The 21,692-nt window shown below is 39.7% G+C and overlaps 1 protein-coding gene across 1 annotated transcript; it reads right to left on the bottom strand.

Moving 5' to 3' along the window:
• Positions 1–11,895: 11,895 nt before the first annotated feature.
• On the bottom strand, positions 11,896–13,368 carry LOC113756189. Its single transcript, XM_027299956.1, has one exon. It carries the CDS (start codon positions 13,366–13,368, stop codon positions 11,896–11,898), a length of 1,473 nt encoding a protein of 490 aa, XP_027155757.1.
• Between the last annotated feature and the right edge of the window lie 8,324 nt (positions 13,369–21,692).

Below are 21,692 nucleotides of genomic sequence, written 5' to 3' on the forward strand. Positions count from 1 at the left end.
TTAATTTCAAATTATATCTTCTCAATCTTTCAAATAACTTTTTCAAATCAACCAAATGATCCTCCGCTTTTTTGGATTTGATTATGATGCCATCCACATAAACTTCCATCTCCTTATGAATCATATCGTGGAACAAAGTGGTCATGGTCCTTTGATAAGTAACTCCAGCATTTTTCAATTCGAATGGCATTACTCAATAGCAAAATGTTCTCCATAGAGTGATAAAAACAGTTTTCTCTCTATCCTCTTCTGCCATTAGAATTTGATGGTATCCGACGAAAAAATGGCCCAAAGACTCGATCTCATGCCCAGCGGTGTTGTCCAAAAGGATATGTATATTTGACAAGGGAAAATCATCCTTTGGATTAGCCTTGTTCAAATCTCGCTAGTCAACACACACCCTCACCTCTCCACTTTTCTTCGGGACAGGGATTGGATTTGAAAGTCAAATAGGATAATGAGAAACCATGATAATCCTAACATTGAGTTGCTTCTCAATTTGCTCTTTGATTTTAAGACTTATGTCCGGTCTAAATTTGCGAGGCTTCTGTTTCACTGGTGGAAAATTTGGGTTCGTTGGTAATTTGTGAACCACTATATCTGTTGAAATGTCCATCATGTAATCATAGGACCAAACAAACACATCTTGAAATATGGTCAAGAATTCAATCATCTCTTTTTTTTACTTCTTATTCAAATGAATGCTAATTTTTATCTCCTTGACATCAGTCTCAGTGCCAACATTAATGATTTCTGTTTTTTCTAAGTACTGTTTGGATTTCTCTTCATATTGTTCAAGATTCTTTAACAAAGACTCAGATTCGTCATCGTTATCGCTCTTGTCTTGAATTTCTGATTCCATAATTTCGAATTCGTGAGAGATATCGAGATTGCAGTTATCAAATTCTGGAATAGTAATATTCAAAGGATTCAATGTGTTTTATTTTTGGCCATCTAAAAAAGAATGAGATAGATACAACAATGCGTAAGTAAAACAATTGAAAAATGAACACTGTGCATTTCAATGAATTTTAAATAAAGGACAAAACGTCATAATATATTATTTAACAAAAGATACGCTACTATAACATAATACTTGTATTGAAAAATATTTGATTCAAAACTATTTATAAAACTGAAACGCAAAAGATGAACAATGTACATGATTTCTTTCATATCTCTCAACCAAAGGTAATCCTCTAGATTTACCGAAATTTCCTTCGGGAGGGAAGAAAATCAACGGTCCAATTCTTCATTGCTTCCCTGGAGACTTCTGAAAATTTTTTATTCTCTGACGGCTCGCCCTTATAAGTAACCCCCACGAATAGTTTAGACAAACTAACATCCACCTCATCGATCGGATCCGATTCAGATCCGATTACTTCCGATGGATAGGAAAAAGTGTAGTGTAATGGTGGGATACTCCTGACAATTTGCTTTCCTTCCTTTTTCGCTCTCTTGTGATTCAGCATTTTTTTCTTGTCTCTGGAAATAGGTTGAAACCTTAATCCAAAAGTGTTCTTCTTTCCTTGAAACTGTATTGGTTCTAGAATTCCCTGCAAGTTATGCTCGAGACCTTTGCCTATCTCGTATCCTCCTCGAATAATTTCTTTAGCCATCATAATGTTGGCTTCTGGCAAATTCATCCCCACCACCGACTTGTCTTTAGATACCCAACCTATTAAAACGATATCAGCCATATGATGAGGAGAGGCCAGAACTTTTCTATCATTTTCGTCTTTTGGTCCGGGACTGACGATCATAGTACAATCATCCTCTGCAAACACTGTGATTAATTGGTTATTCATTACAAATCTCAATATCTGATGGAGCGAAAATGGTATAGCACCTGAAGTATGAATCCAAGGTCGTCCAAGTAGAATATTATAAACACTTGAGAAATCCATGACTTGGCACATGATTTGAAATTGGACAGGTCCTATTTCCAATACTAAGTCCACTTTTCCCATCGATTATCTTTTTGCGCCATCAAATCCCCTCACCACAGTTGTAGACGGCCGAAATTTAGTTTCTTGAAACCCCAATTTAACTGAAATATTCCAGGGACAGATATTCAAAGTAGATCCGTTGTCTATCAAAACTCTTAGCAATAACTTCCCATTACAACGGACTGAGATATACAATACCCTGTTATGTCCAATCCCCTCAGAAGTTAAATTCTCATCAGAAAAAAAAAATCTGATTTGAAGCCAAAACATGCTAGACTACATGAGTGAACTTGTCAACCGAAATATTCTTAGACACCTGAGTCTCAGTTAACACCTTGAGTAGAGTTTCTCTATGAAGTTCCGAAGTTAAGAGCAGATTCAACATAGAAATTTGAGCAGACATTTTGTCCAATTGCTCTATCACTTTATACTCATTTTTCTTCAACATCCTAAGAAAATTGAATGTCTCTTCTTCAATCATAGCTGGTCTTGTTGGCGCGGCATTTTCCTTTGCTTTGGATGGCTCACTAACTGCAGGTTCACTTATAATTCTTTCAGATCTGATGACGGCAACCACCTCTTTCTTTGGCATTTTTTCTCCTCCAATCAATAAAATAGGCTCACTATAATTCCGTGGGACTTCTTGTAGGTTAAGAACAGGCGTTTGTTCAGGGAATTCAAGTATCACAAGCTCTGAAAACTCACATTCAAAAGGTATTAAATCTAAAATAAAAGGATCAACATTTTTCGTGACCTCGGAGGTTTCTTCTTCCAGTATGAAGGGTTCTCCAATGACCCCTATTATCTCAGTTTCATCCACAATGCATTGAATTGGTTCCTTGATCTACTCGTCAATGGTAATAATTCCAACATTATTCTTGTGCGTAGGAAGAGGGTTCTTACTAACACTCGGTCCTTGTTCTTCTCTCCTTCTTAAAACTATGTCTTCGGCCTCAATCATATCTTGAATTTTATGCTTAAGTGCCCAACAATTGGTAGTGAAATATCCAGGAGCTCCAGAATGATAAGCACAAAAGGATTGAGGATTATAACCAAGAGGAAACCCTCTAGGATAGACTTTAGGAGGTATCGTACCAATTTTTCCTGCAGTTTTGAGTTGTTCATATAACTGATCAATGGGCCGATCTAGATTAGTAAAAGTTCTGTATAGAGTTGGGTTTTGGGTGTCATTGGTTTGTTGATAGTTGTAGTTCTGGTTAGCTGGTAAAGCAGATATTGGATTATAAGTAGGGCGAGGTCTAGTTTGAAAATTAGGTGGAGAAATATAAAATGGTGTTGCGAATGTGTTTGGGTAATTTGATTGGGGTCGAGGGTGGTTAATAGTGGTATGATAAACAGGTTGAGGGCGTGGATAATATGGATAACGGGGTGGATAGGTGGGATATTGTTGGTATCTAGGTCGGGAAGAAAGGCCTTGGTCCCAAACAAATACAGCTTCCCCTTCTTTCTTTTTGAACTGAGGTTTCTTGCTACTGTTGTTTTGATTTTGCAATGCTTCTAATTGTGATTTCAGAGCTGACACATTAACAATCTCCCCCGCTCTTGCGAACTCATCATACTCCTCCAATTTGTTAATAATTTCTACAAATGAACATCCAGTCATGTGAAAAATTTTCTCAAAATATGGTAGGTCATGAGTTTTGATAAACGTACGAACAATTTCTTCTTCATTCATAGGAGGTTCCACCTTGGCAGTCAATTTCCTCCATCGCTTCGCATATGTCTTGTGATGCTCAGATGGCTTCCTTTTAATCTTCTCAAGTGTGATCCTCGTCGGAGCAAACTCGCAATTATACTCATATTGTCTTACAAAAGCGGTTGATAAATCCACCCATGTCCTCATCTCCTCAGGTTTCAAATTGGAGTACCAATCCAGTGCATCCCCTTCTAAACTTTCAGGAAACAATCGAACTGGCAAATTCTCGTCATCTATTGGCTTTCCTAATTTGTTTGCAAACATTCAGAGATGTGTCTTAGGATTGCTCGTTCCGTCATACTTGATAAATTTGGGTGTTTTAAAACCCACGGGCAGTTACATATTAGGAAACAGACACAATTCGTTATAGTCAAAACCTCCTTGTTTGTTCAAACCTTGACTCTTCCTAATGAATTCGTCAAATCGATTCAACCTCTTTAACAAATTCTTGTCAATTGGCGCGGAGGATTCTCCTACTTCAACTTTCCCTTGGGCAGCGGTGTCTAGCGTAAATGGTTTCGCAGTAAAATAATAATATAGTTCTTGAGATTCAAGGGACATGTTCAGACTAACAGGTGCATAATTTCGAGGAATTTGAATGTCAGAAATATTGATTTGAATATTGGGTGCATAGATATGTGGTATGTCATGAGTTGGATAGGTGAAAGCTTACTCAGGTGGGTTTACGACATGTGGAGCAAAAGAGGTTTGAATATAGGGTAGGGGTAGTGGTTGCGGTTCAGTTTGACTAACAGGTAGGGGATCATGCTGGACACCGCTACCACTACCAGCAACCAACTGATCAATCACGCGCCGTTGTGCAGTCATCTCCCTGCTTAATTCACTGAATTTATTTAACACTTCACTCAGTTGAGCTCTCAGATTTGCAAGGTCAGCCGATGACGTCGTTGCAGACCTATCGGATGATTCAGGATGGGTGCGATAAAGTACACACTCACCTAGCAAAAGATCATTTTAGAAATCGTAGAAAACAATTAACATTTAATCAAATGTTCACAAATAACCACATAGTCACAACAATCCACATAGTCATAGAAACAAAACGTATATAGAACACTCACAGCTCGCAAATGTGGTTTCATGCACTTCCGTCAAAAGAACGTTGTGCACCACGGTCACGTCCTAAAACATGCAAACAAATACCATGAGACATAAACCAAGGCCAAACATGACCCCAATAGGGTTCCATAAGCATATACAAACATTAAAGGAAACCAGAAATTTCGGAAATGTAACTAGCTTTGGCCCTGAAAAAAAAACAGTTTTTGTTTTCATGTTGCGGTAATGGCACCAATTTCACTACGATTATCGGATGAGGGTACAAGACCCAGCATTTCGAAGCTAAGATATAGGGCTACAACATCACAGAAGGTCACTCAACCCAGTTTTGAGTGCAAACAGGTCGAAAATGCAAGATACTACATCCAAAACGTAAAACAGATTCACCAAAACGCATTCTAGCGGAAACATCATAACTCAGGCTCTACAAGTCCAAATCCAGAAATTCCAAAACCAGATGAAAGCTAAGAAACAGGGATAAATTTCATCAGAAGGCCTCAATAACCAATTTGGAAGCAATTCCAGCCAAAACAACCAATTACAGGCCCAATTCCTACATTCGGGTAAAACCAGAACAGCAATAGTAATTTCGACTTATCTCATTCTACACTACTCCGATTGACCTGAAATTTTGTAGGAACCTATAAAATTTCATTCCCTACAACTTTCATGTTTTAATTCAAGGCCAATTCAGCCTCTATCTAGGACCTAAAATTTCGGACAGAATGCTCCCTCAAGAACCCTAGTTTTCTGAAATTTCTTCCAAACCAGAAATTGGTTGCAATTAATCACTTTTCCCACCTCCTTAAGTCATTATAGACCATTTCCAATCATCATAGATAGCCACACAATCATGCTTATATTAAAACAGAAAAATCCCCAAAAATAATAAAACTTGATCATTTCAACCACAAATCAAGAATTAATCCATAAACTTGCATCTTCTACTACCACTAAGCATGATTTAAGCATCGATTAAAGGAGGAGGGTGGTTCTTCACAACTTACCTTAAAACAAGAGAGAGAGAGAGAGAGCTATTGGTCACCTTAGCTTTCCAAATAATTCCACACAACAACTCACCAACACTTCCTTAAGTGGTTTTATGGAGCAAAATCATGGTTGGATGGTTGAGTAAGTTGATTGAAGCAAGATGGAAGCCAAAATCTTGAAGAGTTTTCTTTCTTTCCTTGCTTAAGAGATTCGGCCAAGAGGAAGAGAAGAATGAGGGATTTTTGGTGAATTTTTAAGATATTTAAGTCAATTGGTAAGACATGCAATAGTAGTCAAATGGTCCAACCAATAGCCAAGTGACACTTGTCACCTTTTATTAATTACCTACCTAACTTGTCTCTCTCATATCAATCCAAATTGCAACCTCTACTTATCTCTTAACACCTGATAAATTAACTCCAGTATCTAAAACTTAACCTAGTTGGTCGAATTTTTCCGAAATTTTCGCACTAGTGGGTCCCACGTCCGGTATACGCTCTTAATTTCTCAAAATCCATTCGATACTAGAAAAAACATCTAAAAATTATATCTGCTCCTTAAATTCATCTAGAAAATTTTCTAATCACGAAAATGCAGAAAACAAGCCATGAAATATATATATATATATATATATATAACCTAGAAAATGAAAAATACGGGTTCTCACACTCAAACCCAAAATAATTCATTTAGACATGTCATGTATAAATATGCATGTAAAGTAGGGTTTTGGTCGAGTGCGATGAAGTACACCCTCGCCTAGGTACTCCTTTCATTCATCTTAAACACATAAGCAAGTTATATACAAAACGGTCCGAATACTTACCCAAAACACAAAAGTAGTACAAGAATGGAAATCACTTCGTGTGTTTTAGCTAGTAGTAGGCCCCACCTGCTCCGCCTAACTCACCACGGTCTGAAATAGAAGATTGCATCACGTTATATCACAAACGGCTACTAACATGCCCAAAACAAGCAAAACGGCAAAATCGGCACATGCAAGTGCGGAAACGGCAAGTTGGACACACGCGCGCGCGCGGAACGGCACACGGAACGGCCAAATCCGCCATCTCAAGCCGTTTTGATCAAAAGTTAGGCTAGGAATATAGGATCAAGGTGGGTGAGACACCGTTTCGAAGCTATGAGGAAGGGCTACAACTTTTATTTTGACATCTCAACCCAGATCTCAATAGGTATTGGTCAAAATGCACAAAATAGTTCCAGCTATTTCATTTCGGGTTACCAAACAGGCCCTGTTTGAAAGACCGTAACTCACGGCTCAGAAATGGGAATCAAGAAATTCCAGAGGCGTTAGAAAGCTAAGACATAAGGCTATAACTTTCATGTTTGGACCAAAAGCTGAATCAATACAGAGCATGGAGGAAAACGGGTCCAAACATTCTTGTCAGAACTGTCCAATGCGCAGGCAGTTCTGACAATCGATCTTGTTTTGGTCATAACTGAAGCTACGGGACTCGGATTTGGATGCACTTTATACCATTTCGAAGCTGAGACCAAGATCTACATTTCTTATGAAGAGGTCAACACCCAGTTCGTACGTTATCAAAACGAAAGAAAACACGGTCAGAGGCTGAATCCAGAAACGTCACCAAAACCACAGTTTTGCATGACTATAAGTGTTTTAGTCATAACTCAGGATCTGCTGATCGGATTAGGCTGAAATTTTGTAGGAACAACAAGAACTTAAGAAGCTACAACTTTCATGTTTTGAGAAACTTCTGAATCAATACGTAGTATCAAGAAAAATGGAGCTTAAGTTCAGGTTCTGGGCTACCCTGTTTGGGGTTTTGAACGGTTCCGCGCAATGCAAACGCATGGTTCGTTTTCATGGTTCTCTTGCAAGTTTTCTAACTAATTTCATACCAAAGAAACACATATGTACCAGCTTCTAAATGACCTACCAAAGGTCCGAAACTTCCCTCTAAGACACTACCAAATTACCCAAAAACTAACCATGATCCTTAAACTAACGTTTTGCACCATTGAACTTATTCTAACCATCTACTAACCAAACACTAACTCACTAAACATTAACCAAGCTGAACTAACTTAAGGAAACCTAGGGTTTCATCATCCAAATCAGTTTTTACCATTCACACACCAAACCAATGAAACCAATCATCAAACACAACCACTACAATCTTCATAGCACAACATTAGAGCTAATTAACTTGTTTAGCATGAAACCCTAATTAGGGCTCCTATGGCTGAATCATCAAGGCCCAAATTTAACCAAATTACTCCATAAAAACAAGTGATAAACACAAGTGAAACCATAATCAATCACAGCTAACAACTATTATCATCATTTCCCCCATTTCAAGTATCATCAACCACTTTTAACTTTGTATAAAAGCTTTCTTACCTCAAGATGAAAGTTGTATGATGGCTAATGAACTCAACCCAACTCCAAGATGGATTCTTTATGCTTCAAGATGAAGATCTATAGCAGAAATTAGGTTGAACTTTGCCAACTTCCCTTAGTTTTTTTTCCTCAAGGTGGCCGGCCCTCTCTCTCTCTTTTCCTTCTTATTTGTTTTGTTTTTTTATGGAAATCCTATGATATATACAAGATGGTCAAAGCCTTGAAAGATATTTCTATTTCCACCAATCACACAAAAGCTTCATTTTTGCTCTCAAGCCCTTACACCTTCAACTTTGCATTTGATCAACTCTTGCCCTTAAACATTTGATAATCTTTCAATTAACTCCATAGGTTATAACTTAATCTAATCTAAAACACTTAACCACACTTCATTACTTCACTAATCACCCTCCTATATTAATCACCTATACTTAATCATACTTAATCCCACATAAAAGCAATTAAACAACAACCTTTTGTCATGGGTAGTATTAAGGGTTTTAAACCCAACTTAAAATTCTAACAAATCATAACACTAGAAACTTTTCTAGTTTAGGGTTTTCTAACTTTTAAACTCACTTAACCTATATAAAATGAATCAAATCCTATACTTACCCGCACTAAAACACACACTAGCATAACTAACTTAATCACCACTCGAACTTATAATTAATACAAAAAAAACTAAGGTTTCAATCCTAACCCCAACTTAGGGTTTTCGAAGTAGTCCCAAAACCAAATGTTACCGCACAAATAATGAATATAACCCTAATATCAAACTTAAGAACTGACCGGGGTCTCACACATGTGAGGTCCGCAAACACCGCTATGCACCTCTTTCATCATGTATTGAGCTTCATCTTCATCGATGCATCTTAAGAGGTTCAAATCTGAGGTTCTTTTGTATAATACCTCTCCATTTAGGAAGAACTTCGAGGCCATTCTGTGCAGGAAACCCTTGTCATTTGCAGTAGCTTCTGGAGGGTAAGACCCGGTTCTGATGAACTCCTTAATATCATTGTACCAAGGGCTATTGCCAGAAGATTTGTCTATGACCCAACAATGAGCAGGCTTGTCTTGGAGTTGAATCCGAATAGGCTCAATTTCTAATTCGTCCGGATATTGTATCACAGAAGATAAGGTGGCCAAGGCATCAGCAAATACATTCCGGGTTCGTGGGAGATGTCTGAATTCCAAACTTTGAAATTGTCTAGCCAATTTGAGCAAATTAGAGTGGTATGGCAGAATCTTTGAATCTTTGGTTATCCATTGTTTCAACGTTTGGTGCACGAGTAAATCTGAATCACTGAAAGCTATTAACTCTTTAACTTCCATTTCCAAAGCCATTTTAAGACCAAAAATACATGCTTCATACTCGGCCATATTGTTTGTGCAGGCAAATTGCAATTTAGCGGCTCCAGGATAATGTTTCCCTTCCGGGGATACAAGAACTGCTCCTATTCCGACTCCAAAAGAATTAGCTGCACCATCGAAAAACAATCTCATATCTTCTATGGTACCAATAAATAAAACCTTTTCATTAGGGAAATAGGTATGGAGCGGTTGATAATCATCATCCTTTAGATTTTCTGCCAAATGATCGGCTATAGCTTGTCCCTTGACGGCCTTTTGCGAAGTGAAAACAATATCAAATTCTGACAGAATTATTTGCCATTTAGCAAGACGTCCAGTTGGCATCGGTTTCTCAAAGAGGTATTTCAATGGATCAGAGCGGGAGATGAGATAGGTGGTGTGACTTAGCAGGTAGTGCCTTAATTTTTGAGCTGCCCAGGCCAATGCACAACAGCTTTTCTCAATAAATGAATAATTAGCCTCATACTGCGTGAATTTCTTGCTAAGATAGTAGATGGCTTGCTCTTTCCTTCCAGAGTCATCGTGCTGCCCTAGAACACACCCTACTGCTCCGTCGAGCACAGATAAGTACATGATCAAAGGCCGGCCCGGTTTGGGTGGCACTAGGACCGGGGGCTGCAACAAATAGTCTTTAATCTTGTCAAAAGCTTGTTGGCACTCCTCATTCCAATGCAACGGCACATTCTTTTTTAACAACTTGAACAGTGGCTCGCACGTAACGGTTAATTGGGCAATGAATCTTCCAATGAAATTAATCTTCCCCAAAAAACTTTTCACATCCTTCTGCGTCTTTGGCACTGGCATGTCTCGAATTGCCTTGATCTTTACCGGGTCTATCTCTATGCCCTTTTTGCTGACAACGAAACCTAACAATTTACCAGCTGGTGCTCCAAAGGCGCACTTTGCAGGATTTAATTTCAAATTGTACTTTCGCAACCTTTCAAACAACTTTCTTAAATCAATCAGATGGTCCTCGGCTTTCTTGGATTTGATTATAATGTCATCCACGTAAACCTCCATCTCCTTGTGGATCATATCATGAAACAAAGTAGTCATGGTCCTTTGATAAGTAGCTCCGGCATTCTTTAAACCAAACGGCATTACTCGATAGCAAAAGGTGCCCCAAGGGGTGATAAAAGCAGTCTTTTCTCTATCCTCCTCAGCCATTAAGATCTGATGATATCCAGCAAAACAATCACAAAAAGATTCAATTTCATGTCCGGCAGTGTTGTCTAGAATGATATGAATATTTGGCAAAGGAAAGTCATCTTTAGGACTGACCTTAATAAGGTCCCTATAATCAACACAGACTCGCACTTCTCCATTTTTCTTTGGAACAGGGATTGGATTCGAGAACCAAACAGGGTAATGGGATACAATGATAACATTAGTCTTAAGCTGCTTTTCAATTTGCTCTTTTATTTTGAGGCTCATATCTGGTTTAAATTTACGGGGTTTTTGTTTCATTGGTGAAAAAGCTGGGTTTGTGGGTAATCTGTGCACCACTACATCAGTCGAAATGCCAATCATATCGTCATAAGACCATGCAAACACATCTTGAAACATAGACAAAAATTCGATCATCTCCTCTTTCTGCGCTTTGTTCAAATGAATGCTGATTTGTATCTCCTTAACCTCAGTCTCAATGCCAATGTTAACAACTTCTGTTTCTTCTAGGTTCGGTTTAGATTTCTCCTCATATTGTTCAAGATCTTTTGAAAAAGAATCAAATACTTCCTCACTATCACTCTCGCTTTGAAATTAGGATTCCATAACTTCCAAGTCGTGAGTGATATAGAGATTGTCATCATCAGATTCCAGAACAGTGATATCCAAAGGGTCAAATAATTTTATTTTTGGCCATCTGAAAGAATTAAGAAATTCGAGACAATAAGCAAATAAATACATAAACGAACAACATGATAAAAACAAACTATGCACTTTCATCAAAGCGGAAACAAGCTAAGAGCATAAGTGCAAAAGATGCTTTCATTGAACTATTTACATATGCAAGAAAAAATTTTCATGAACTTTAGTAAACGACAACCCCCTTTAGATTTACCGAAACTCCTTTCGTACGGGGAGGTACTCGGTAGTCCAATTGTGTATAGCTTCTTCGGGGATGTTTGGAAATTTTGCATCATCTGATGGACCATCTTTGGATATTGCTCCCACAAACAATTGAGTCAGGCTTGTCTCCACTTCATCAATTGGACTAAACTCAGATGTAACCACTTCAGTCGGCCTTGGAAAGGTATAGCGTAGTGGCGGAATGTCTAAAGCACCTTGCTTGCCTTCTTTTTCTGCCCTTTTGTGTGCTTTCATCTCTTGTATATCTCTGGCAATCGGGCGAAATCCTAACCCAAAAAGGTCCCTCTTTTCGATAAGTTTCACTGGCTTCAGGATGCCTTGCAGATTGCGGCCCAATCCCTTATCAAATTTGTATCCTTGGCCATCATAACACTGGCCGCTGGCAAAACCATTTTGTCTTTTGAAACCTCACTTGTTATCCAACTCACGGAGACAATGTCGGCTGTATGGTAGGAAGACACTGAAGCATTTCGGTTACCGTCCTCTTTTGACTCAAAATCAGCGACCACAATGCAATCTTCTTCAGCAAAAATGGTTATCAGCTGGTGATTCACTACAAATTTCAATACTTGATGCAAGGAAGAGGGCACAGCGCCAGAGCTATGAATCCACGGCCGTCCGAGTAAAACATTATAGACACTAGGAAAGTGCATAACTTGGCAGGCTATCTGAAATTGAGCGGGCCCCATTTCGACCACCAAATTTACTTCTCCTATGGACTCCCTTTGGGCTCCATCGAATCCTCGGACTACGGCCTCTGAGGGTCTTAATTTGACATCATGCAGCCCTAATTTCACCAAAGTGCTCCAGGGACAAATATTGAGGGCAGACCCATTGTCAATCAGTACTTTAGACAACATTTTCCCATTGCACCTCACAGCTACATATAAGGCTTTGTTATGACCAGTTCCTTCCGCAGGCAGCTCTTCATCAGAGAAAGTGATTTGCTTGGACGTCAGTACATTCCCAACTATATGCGAGAAATTGTCGACCGAAATATCCTTGAGAATCTGCGCTTTAGTCAAAACTTCAAGTAACGCATCCCTGTGCAAGTCATAGGAAAAAAGCAAGTCTAATATGGAAATTTGGGCAGGCATTTTGTTTAGCTGTTCGATCACATTGTACTCGCTTCTTTTAAGCCTCTTGAGAAAATCCCATGCTTCTTTTTCGGCCACTGCGGGTTTTGGAGTCGGCTCATGGTTGCTTTGTTTGATTGGGGCGCTGGCAGTGGATGAACTTGCAATCTTCCCTGACCTCGTAACAGCAGACACTTCTTCCTTCAAAATTTGTTTACCCCCGATTTGCAAAACGAGCTCACTATAATTCCACGGCACTTGTCGTAAACTTAAAACCGGCACTTGTTCTGGAAATTCAATTACCACAGGTTCTAAAGCCGCATTTTCGGATGGGGTTAGATCTAAAATGAAGGGCCTTTTGTCTTCCTCATACGATGCTTCCTCTATCACAAAAGGTTGATCCATTATCCCAAACACTTCTGTCTCATTTGACATGCTTCGGACAAGCTCTTCGAATTCCTCATTATCCATGATAACTCCAACAGTATTGGCGTGCTCCGGCAAGGGATTCTTGCTCACATTCGGTTCTTGCTCTTCTCTTTTCTTAATCACGATTTCCCCTGCTTCTAACATGTCTTGAATTTTATGCTTGAGGAGTCGGCAATTGGCAGTGGAGTGACCAGGTGCTCCTGAATGATAAGCACAAATAGCATGTGGATTGTACCCAACCGGCATGCCATAAGGATAAGATGGAGGGGGAATCATGCCTATTTTGTCGGCAGCCTTCAATTGCTCATACAATTGGTCCAAAGGCCTGCCTAGGTTGGTGAATGTTCGGGTATGATTTTGATTGTAGGTGTCAGTGGGTTGGGGATAGTTATAGGTGGGTCTGTTTGGTGGGAAAAACCTCGGATTGTAAGTAGGACGTGGACGAGTTTGTTGAAAATTTGGTTGAGATATTTGAAAAGGGGTCGTAGGCGGGTTGGCGTAATTTGGGCGAGGTCAGGGGTGGGAGATATTGGTATTGTAGACAGGGTGAGGACTTGGATAGTAGGGATAAGGTGGTGAATATGTTGGTTTATGTTGAAATCTGGGTCTTGGCGTAGGGTTTTGATCCCAGAAGAAGGCAGCTTCCCCCTCTTTCTTTTTAAATTGTGGCTTTTTCCCACTGCTCCCTTGTCCTTGCAAAGCATCCAACTGTGATTTGAGGGCAGAGACATTAACGATCTTCCCAACTCTTACGAAGTCGTCGTACTCTTCAAGCTTATTGACAATAGCGGCAAACGAGCATCCAGTCATGCGGAAAATTTCTTCAAAGTACGGCGGATCATGTGCTTTAATGAAAGTACGAATAATTTCATCCTTAGTCATTGGTGGCTCGACCTTTGCAGCTATTTTCCTCCATCTCTTAGCGTAGGTTTTGTGGTCCTCAGAGGGTTTTCTCTTTGTTCCTTCCAACGTGGTTCGTGTCGGAGCCAGCTCACAGTTGTACTCGTACTGCCTCACAAAAGCATTGGACAAGTCAAGCCAAGTCTTTACTCCCTCGGGTTTTAAGTTGGAATACCAATCGAGTGCATCTCCCTCCAGACTTTCTGGGAACAGCCTTAGAGGTAGATTCTCGTCATCTATGGGCCTTCCCAACTTGTTAGCAAACAGACGGAGGTGCGTTTTGGGATTGCCAGTTCCATCGTACTTGTTAAACTTTGGGGTCTTGAACCCCACAGGCAATTGCACATTTGGGAAGAGACAAAGTTCATCATAGTCCAGCACTCCTTGCTTGTTCAACCCTTGACTTTTCCTTATAAATTCGTCGAAACGGTCTAGGCACTTGAGCAATTTCATATCAACAGGAGCAGAAGATTCTCCTATCTCTGGTTTAGCTTGGACAGTATGGTCTGGCAGTAAGGGCTCTGCGGTAGTGGGATAAAAAGCTTGTGGTTCGGGAGGTACATTCGAAGTGACTTGGGGGTGTGGGCCTCGCATGTGAGAAGGAAGAAATGAATGATTAGGAGGGTAAGTGTATGGCAAATTCGTGGTGGCATAAGTGAAAGTTTCTTCGGGTGGAATAATGAAGGATGGAGTAGAGGTTGTTTGAGTCGGAGGTATGACAAATGGTTCTTGCTCAGGTTGTCTGACGGGTACAGGCTCGGGTTGAACTCCGCTGCTGATAAGCTCATCAATCAATTTCCTTTCGGCCGCCATTTCGGTAGCCATCTCACCAAACTTAGTAAGCATCTCGGTTAGTTAAACCCCTAAACTCGTAGTCTCAGGTTGAGCTGTAGTAGCAGACCTATCCGATGGTTCCGGTTATGAACTCATGTTTACACGATTCCTCTGGGCTTGACTACGGGATCGTGTTATGATGGGGCTTCGACGAGAAGCTATGTTTAAATATTACCTGAAAATTTTGAAAGGAATCGCCTTTAGATTTAGCCCTTGCTTAGCTTTTCAAACAAAAAGTACAAAGAAAAGGAAAAAGACAAGAGTTAGTAAATATCCAAAAAATTCGGATGCATGTCCTATTGGGGGGCCCTTTTTGTGCCAAGGGTAGGCCTAGTATGATGCAACACCTTCAAAATGGGACCCATGACACAAACCTGTTTTTGACAACAATCCTGTATGAATGCAAAGAAAGATCGATTTCATTGATAAACTTGCCAACATGTTTACATCATGTCACGAAGACGATTCCGTACAAGATTGCCAAAATTTCTGAGCCTATCTAATACAGAATCCCTAGTTTCTCTAGCATATGGAATTCTAACATGTTCAGCTTGATCATATAATTCTCCGCATTTCCTTTTCAGCTCTTGACGTTTTTCTCGCTCATTTTCGTACAATTGCTTGTTTTGTTCCGCTATTCCCTTGTATGTTTCGACAGACTTACTTAACTGCAAAATTTCCTTGTCCTTTGCTTCGATAATGGCTTTCAACTTTTTCACCTCCTCAGCTGGTTCATCTTGTTGTCCTTGTGCAACAGATCTTCTTACCCAGTCCTCGTATTGTGGAGTCGTCAAACCCTTTTGCTGGAGTTCCGGGACGTATTTAAAACACTCGTCATCAGATAATGTCACCCATGCTTCAATAATCCGATCTTTCATAGGGAATTGGCTTGGGCACGTTTCTTCATTAAAAATGATGGTAAACTCACTCACATCAAGTGCAGGCGGCACTTCTTGGGTATGTCCTAACTGTCTGAGAAACCTCTTTGGGGTGTATGCGGTGATTCCTTGGGTACCCAGTAAGAGAACAAATTTAGATGCTTGGGTGCGAAGAACAGGTTTAATACAATTGGTCCAATCCAATACCCATCTAATATTTTGATCGGTCACATTCTCCAAGAAAACCACAAACTCAGATGTATTACATGGCAGACTATCTCTATTAACCCTCTTGTGATGTGTGACTATCCAGTTGTACGCAGACATTGGAAGACTCTCAGGAATAGACGATCGTCTCATGAAGTGCTCCATACCCCATACATGTAAAATCCAATTTGAACCACAAAAGAACTTTTTTCCTCTCTGACAGGTAGTGCAGGCTACGAAGATATCGGCCAAAATAGTCGGAATAATAGAACACTGCTTATCTTTTACTCCTAGGAATAGGTCATACAAGATTTTAGTGAGCTTAAAGGCTATCTTTTTGTCTTTTCTAGGGAAAAGATAGGTTCCAGCCATAACCAACCCATACACCCAAACTCTCTTTCGTTCCCACATTTCCTTGGAAGTGAACGAGAAATCTCCTAGGTGTCTATTGTGACAGCCCCACCTCCCCCTAAGGCGAACCAAAGGGTTCGCGGACCGTCCGCCCAACTCTCGCCGGGACTACGGATCCGAAACGAGCGTAAACCCTACCAACCGCTCAAAACAACTTCGAGAAGATAACATTCACTGTCCGAAACCCAACCAAGCATAACAACTTTAGATAACCCTAGAAAAGAACATTTCCAAACCCAATCAACTTAGGAACATGGTTAAACACTTTTATATACACATGGTTGCAAATTTACAATTCAAAAGGGAATTGTTTGGTTAAAATACATTTAAGGTTTTCCAACCATCAAGGAGCTATACAAAAGAATACTAAACTAGCTCAACTCATGCTTCAAAATATCATAGTCTTCAAAAGGTGATTTCTGGTAAGGAAAACAAGGATAACGGAACGGGGTGAGCTAGAAGCTCAATGAGGTACCAACAGTATAAATAGTAGAATCAGTAGAATTCATGTGAAAGCACTTTGGAGGCACATATTCACATCAAATACGAGAAATGAATGAATGTCACAATGTAAAGGATACAGGTGGCCCTCAGGAGCCAAATCCCCGTTGCTATACTTGATCCAGTCTTGTTGACCCTCCATCAACGTTCAAATAAAGGAACCAGTCCAGTAGATCACCACTTTAACGCCAAAATCCCGTACACCAAACATACCCCTTACCGGGCCCGAACGCCAAACAGGAACAGGAATGGTAATACTCGAGTATACCGGAATCAAGAGTCTCAATACCCAAAGATTCCCCCAGGAACAGGCACCCATGGATTGTCAATTATCTCGACCAAGCCCTCGCTGGCTCGATTTAATTAACTCCCCATGAGGTTGAGCTCAGGTTTAATAGGAAGATCGTTGGATACACTTCCGAACGACATCATAACAAGTGCAAGTAACAAGTTCAAGTACATAACAAGTACAAGTAATAGATTCCAGTTTGTTCAGTACAGGCAAGAGAACGAGTGTGATAAAGTACACCCTCGTCTCATACAAGATAAACAGTCAGGAAAGACATTCAACTAGCAATTTGCAAGTACAGGAAACCAGTTTAGCAATAATTCAGGGGAGTGGTACACTCACCAGTTCAAATAAGGATAACTTCAAAAGTTTCCTTCCCAAGTGTGGCTTTAATCGTCGGCACCTCCTAGAACAATCAAGCCAAACACTTAAGACTCTACTCCAAGACCTAGTATGGAATTCGCAAGTGAGACTCGGTTACAAGCCATATGCCTAATCAAAAGAACCATTAATGCAAAGCAAAGAGGTGACCTAGGAGTGAAAAGGTAAAAATTAGTCTTAAAAGCATGAACAACCTCAAAGCCCTACCTACAATGACTGACCAATTCCAAATTTGAAGTAGATAATGAAAGCAAGATCAATACTAGGAAAACAGGATTCTCCAGTTTCGCGCAACCCTATATGAAAAATCATATCTAAAGTTTTGTAAGTCCAAAATTAGTAAAAGTTATACCGTTGGAAAATACATTCAAAGGGCTATAACTTTCCAAAAAACATCCTCATAAGATTCAGAACGTAAGTCAGTCAAATTCAAGCTTTAAATTGCTGCTTTATCCAGCGAAAGACAGAGCATGTACAATATTTCAGTCAAATTTAAAAAATCACCATAAATGGTACAGACATAAACAGGGTCTAAAATTTACATGGTTTATATCCCTATGAATCTAGTTTAAAACGCAACCAACGGAATTCAATTCCGACATTCCTACATCAAGATATAGCAAATTTCCCGAAACTGTGCAGAAGCTCCACGAAAATTTGACAGCATTTCACTTATCTTTCTTTACTTTCCAACCAAACCTTAACATCTACAAATCACAAGCTATCAAACACCTTTAATTAGAGCCACCATAAGGCTCAAATAGTAAAATCATATGGAACGTATAAGTGAAAAATCAAACTAGGACATATGCAGAAACGAAGTTTGGGTTGGAAAACAAAAGGCAGATTTGCTGTTGCTTAACGGAATTAACACAACTGAAGCTATCCTCTTCGGATTGAGGTGTAATTACACCGTTTCAAAGCTAAGAGAAAGGGCTACAATGTTGAAGAAGGCCACTCAGTCCAGTTTGCAATGTATCTAAGTCAAATTTACCAAAACAACCCCAGATTTTCCAATTCGAAGTTTACTGTGGCAGTCCGGATTCATTCAGTCATATCTCAGCATATACAACTCCAATTCAAGTGATTCCATAGCCATTTGAAAGATAAGATACAAGGCTATAATTCTTAAGAAGACATCATCAACCAATTCGGTAATATTCCTGGTCAAACTAACCACTTACAGAGGCTGATTTTCATTTTCGGACAGAAACAGGGCAGCAGGGGTATTTCGATCTTTTCACAGGCTACATTGTTCCGATTGAGCTGAAATTTTGCAGGAAACTCTAAAATATCATTCTCTACAACTTTTATGTTTTAACCCAAGGCTAATTCAGCCTCTAACTATGAGGAAAAGTTCCGGGCAGAATGGTTGAATTGAAACCCTAAATCCGAATTTTTCTGTTCAATGCGGAAATTTTCCGCAAACAACCACAATTTACGCATTCTAGCTTCATTCTAGATCATTTCCAACCATCATACATGGCCACACAATAGTAATCATATGAAAACATAAAAAATCATGATTAAATAGAAAATGCACCAAATTCTACCAAAAGTCATGAAACAACACCTAAAATCATCACTTCACCTCACACATGTCAATAATTAAGCATTATTGAGTTGCAAGAAAGGTCCCTTAGTTACTCACCTTAACAACCCAAGAACAAGAGCAACTTAGCACCTTAATCCTCCAAACAACTTCACTAATCACCTCACAACCACTCACTTAAGGGTTTTTATGGAGTAAATGCAAGATTAAACGGTTGGTTTGTTGGATTGAGCAAGTTTGGAGCAAGAGATTGGAGAGCTTTTCCTTTCTTTTTTGGAGCAAGAGGTTCGGCCAAGGAAGCTTTAAAATGAGGATGATTTTTGGAAATTTTTACTTAAATTGGTAAAGCAAGAAAGTTGGTCAAAATTGGCTAAGTTAAGAATTAACCTCCAAGTGACACTTGTCACTCCATTTAATACATCTCTATCCTTTTGTCTCTCCAATAATAATCCATCTAGGTAACTTCTAATTATCTCTTAACATCTGATAAATTAAACTCGGTATACACAACATAACCTAATTGGCCGAATTTTATCAAACTTACCGCACTAGCGGGTCCCACGTCCGGTATACGCTCTTAATTTCTCAAAAACTAACCGATACTAGAAAAATCATCTAAAAACTATATTTACTCATAAAAATTATCTAGAAAAGTTTTCTAATAAAGAAAATGCAGAAAAGCGTGTAATTAAATAAAATAAAGTCTAGAAAATAAGAAAATCCACGGGTTCTCACACCTCTCAAAACCATCCCTTAACGCGAATCGATCAAATAAAAACTTTGCCTCTATATTTTGGTCCGACCCTCGTATTGCTGATTCCTTTAACCTGGTGAAACGACAAAATTCGGCCTTGTTAGACACTAATGGAAATATCACGGCAGTTCCCTGAATCGGCAAATTGAGAAATCCAGCGACCTCCTCAATTGTTATGGTCATTTCCCTTTTCCCTAGTCTAAAAGCGGAACAAGTGGGGTCCCATAGATGCACCAAAGCTTCTACCAAATAGCCATCGGGCTTAATGTCCTTGAAATCCCCGATGTGTCCTAATCGAGCGGCTACTTGGTTAATCTCGCTGGGTGAATGCAACGTGGGCCATCTTTGTACCTCAAATGGTACTACTAACATCTGCTGGACTCGGCGAGGACTTTCCATCTAGAAACAAAAAGCTGTTGTCAAGTACCTTACCTACAGGTCCCACTTTTCTGGTTGGCAAGAATTTAAACGTGCAATCCCTTAAAGGGTTACGTACCCACGGGAAAATCAAGGTGGGTTTAATCCTAACAACCGGATTCCCTAAATGGTATTCCCTTTCTAGGGTTTATGCATGATGCCGCTTTACCAAAGCGCGTAAACATGTAGTATGTAACTGAAAACGTGACCTAAAGGGACCCCTTTTGTATGCCGGGGTGAGCCTAAAATGACATGTATTTATGCCGAAAATGCGAAGAATTGAATTTAAACGTGTCACATCAAATAGGGTAGGCTCCTAGAGAGCACCATGCCAGGACTCCTATTTTTCTAGGGCTTATGAATGCAATGGAGACAAAAAACCAAGAAAAGTTAGTTCAATCAGATAAATACATATAACACTTTTGTAGCAAAGCAATACAAAGAGGTAAAGCAATAAAAGTAATAGAGGGTTGGATCCCTCCCCTCGTGAATGATGTCCCTAATAGGGTGAGGCAGACTCTGTCCTAGGTGAACTATTATGGATGCATGAGGCTTGGGTTCACTAATGCATCTAGACTCGATAGGTTTGAGGTCCCCGAGCCTTCAGACTTGGAAACCAAAGGTCATCAATCCCAAGGTTCTTTGTCGGTGGCTCGAGCGATTCCCCAGACATTGCTACGCACACGTCGTGTTACGGCTACATGTCTGAGTGAATCTATCAAAAATCCTCAACCTTCGACTAAAAGCTAAAGGCTATTAACCCAAAGCTTAAAGCGGAAGATTGAGTGACCCCTCGGATCATGCTACGCACACGTCGTGTCGCGATCACACGTCCAAGTGGGTCGCCTAATCCTAATAGGGTGGAGTGGCGTGACAAGCCACTAAAAGAAAAATAAATGAGGGACAATAAATAAAGCGTATGCACGTATGCTAGTGCTCGATTTGGAGGGGAGGGATCGAGAACCAACGCGAGGCTCTAGTGTAATGTCCCCCCATCCCAATGCAATGCAAAGCGCGGGATAACATAAATAAACTATCCATCCATCAAAACAAACGTAGGCGAATGGGTGAGGAAGTGAGTTGATACGCGCGAAAATGCAAAAATCCTAAAAATGCAATCCTAAACATCCAAATGTAATATATAAGAAGGTTAAAAGAAGAAAAGAATCGACTAAATCAAATGCTCGGACTCTCTAAGTCCCCAGTGGAGTCGCCAGCTGTCGCGCCCCATTTTTTATAAGAAAAAATAAAATAGTTTGGGAAATGAATTTTTGATTAATTTTTGGATTGGAAAATGAATTTTTGATTTAAAAGAAAATAAAGAGCACGGGTCTAAATGGGACTTGAAAATGCGACGTTTTGACCCAAAATAATAGTTTAAAAAGGGTTTTTTTTTTCTTGAAAAAAATCGGAGTCGCCACTTGGTATTGAGTTGAGGTGTACCAAGTCACCTAAAAATGAATTTTTTTAGAATGT

The sequence above is a fragment of the Coffea eugenioides genome, unplaced genomic scaffold (genome assembly GCF_003713205.1).
Source record: "Coffea eugenioides isolate CCC68of unplaced genomic scaffold, Ceug_1.0 ScVebR1_203;HRSCAF=826, whole genome shotgun sequence".
Taxonomy (NCBI): domain Eukaryota; kingdom Viridiplantae; phylum Streptophyta; class Magnoliopsida; order Gentianales; family Rubiaceae; genus Coffea; species Coffea eugenioides.

What these genes read in the sequence shown, in the direction of transcription:
- LOC113756189 (XM_027299956.1), bottom strand. Translation starts at nt 13,368, where the DNA reads ATGATTCCCCCTCCATCTTATCCTTATGGCATGCCGGTTGGGTACAAT.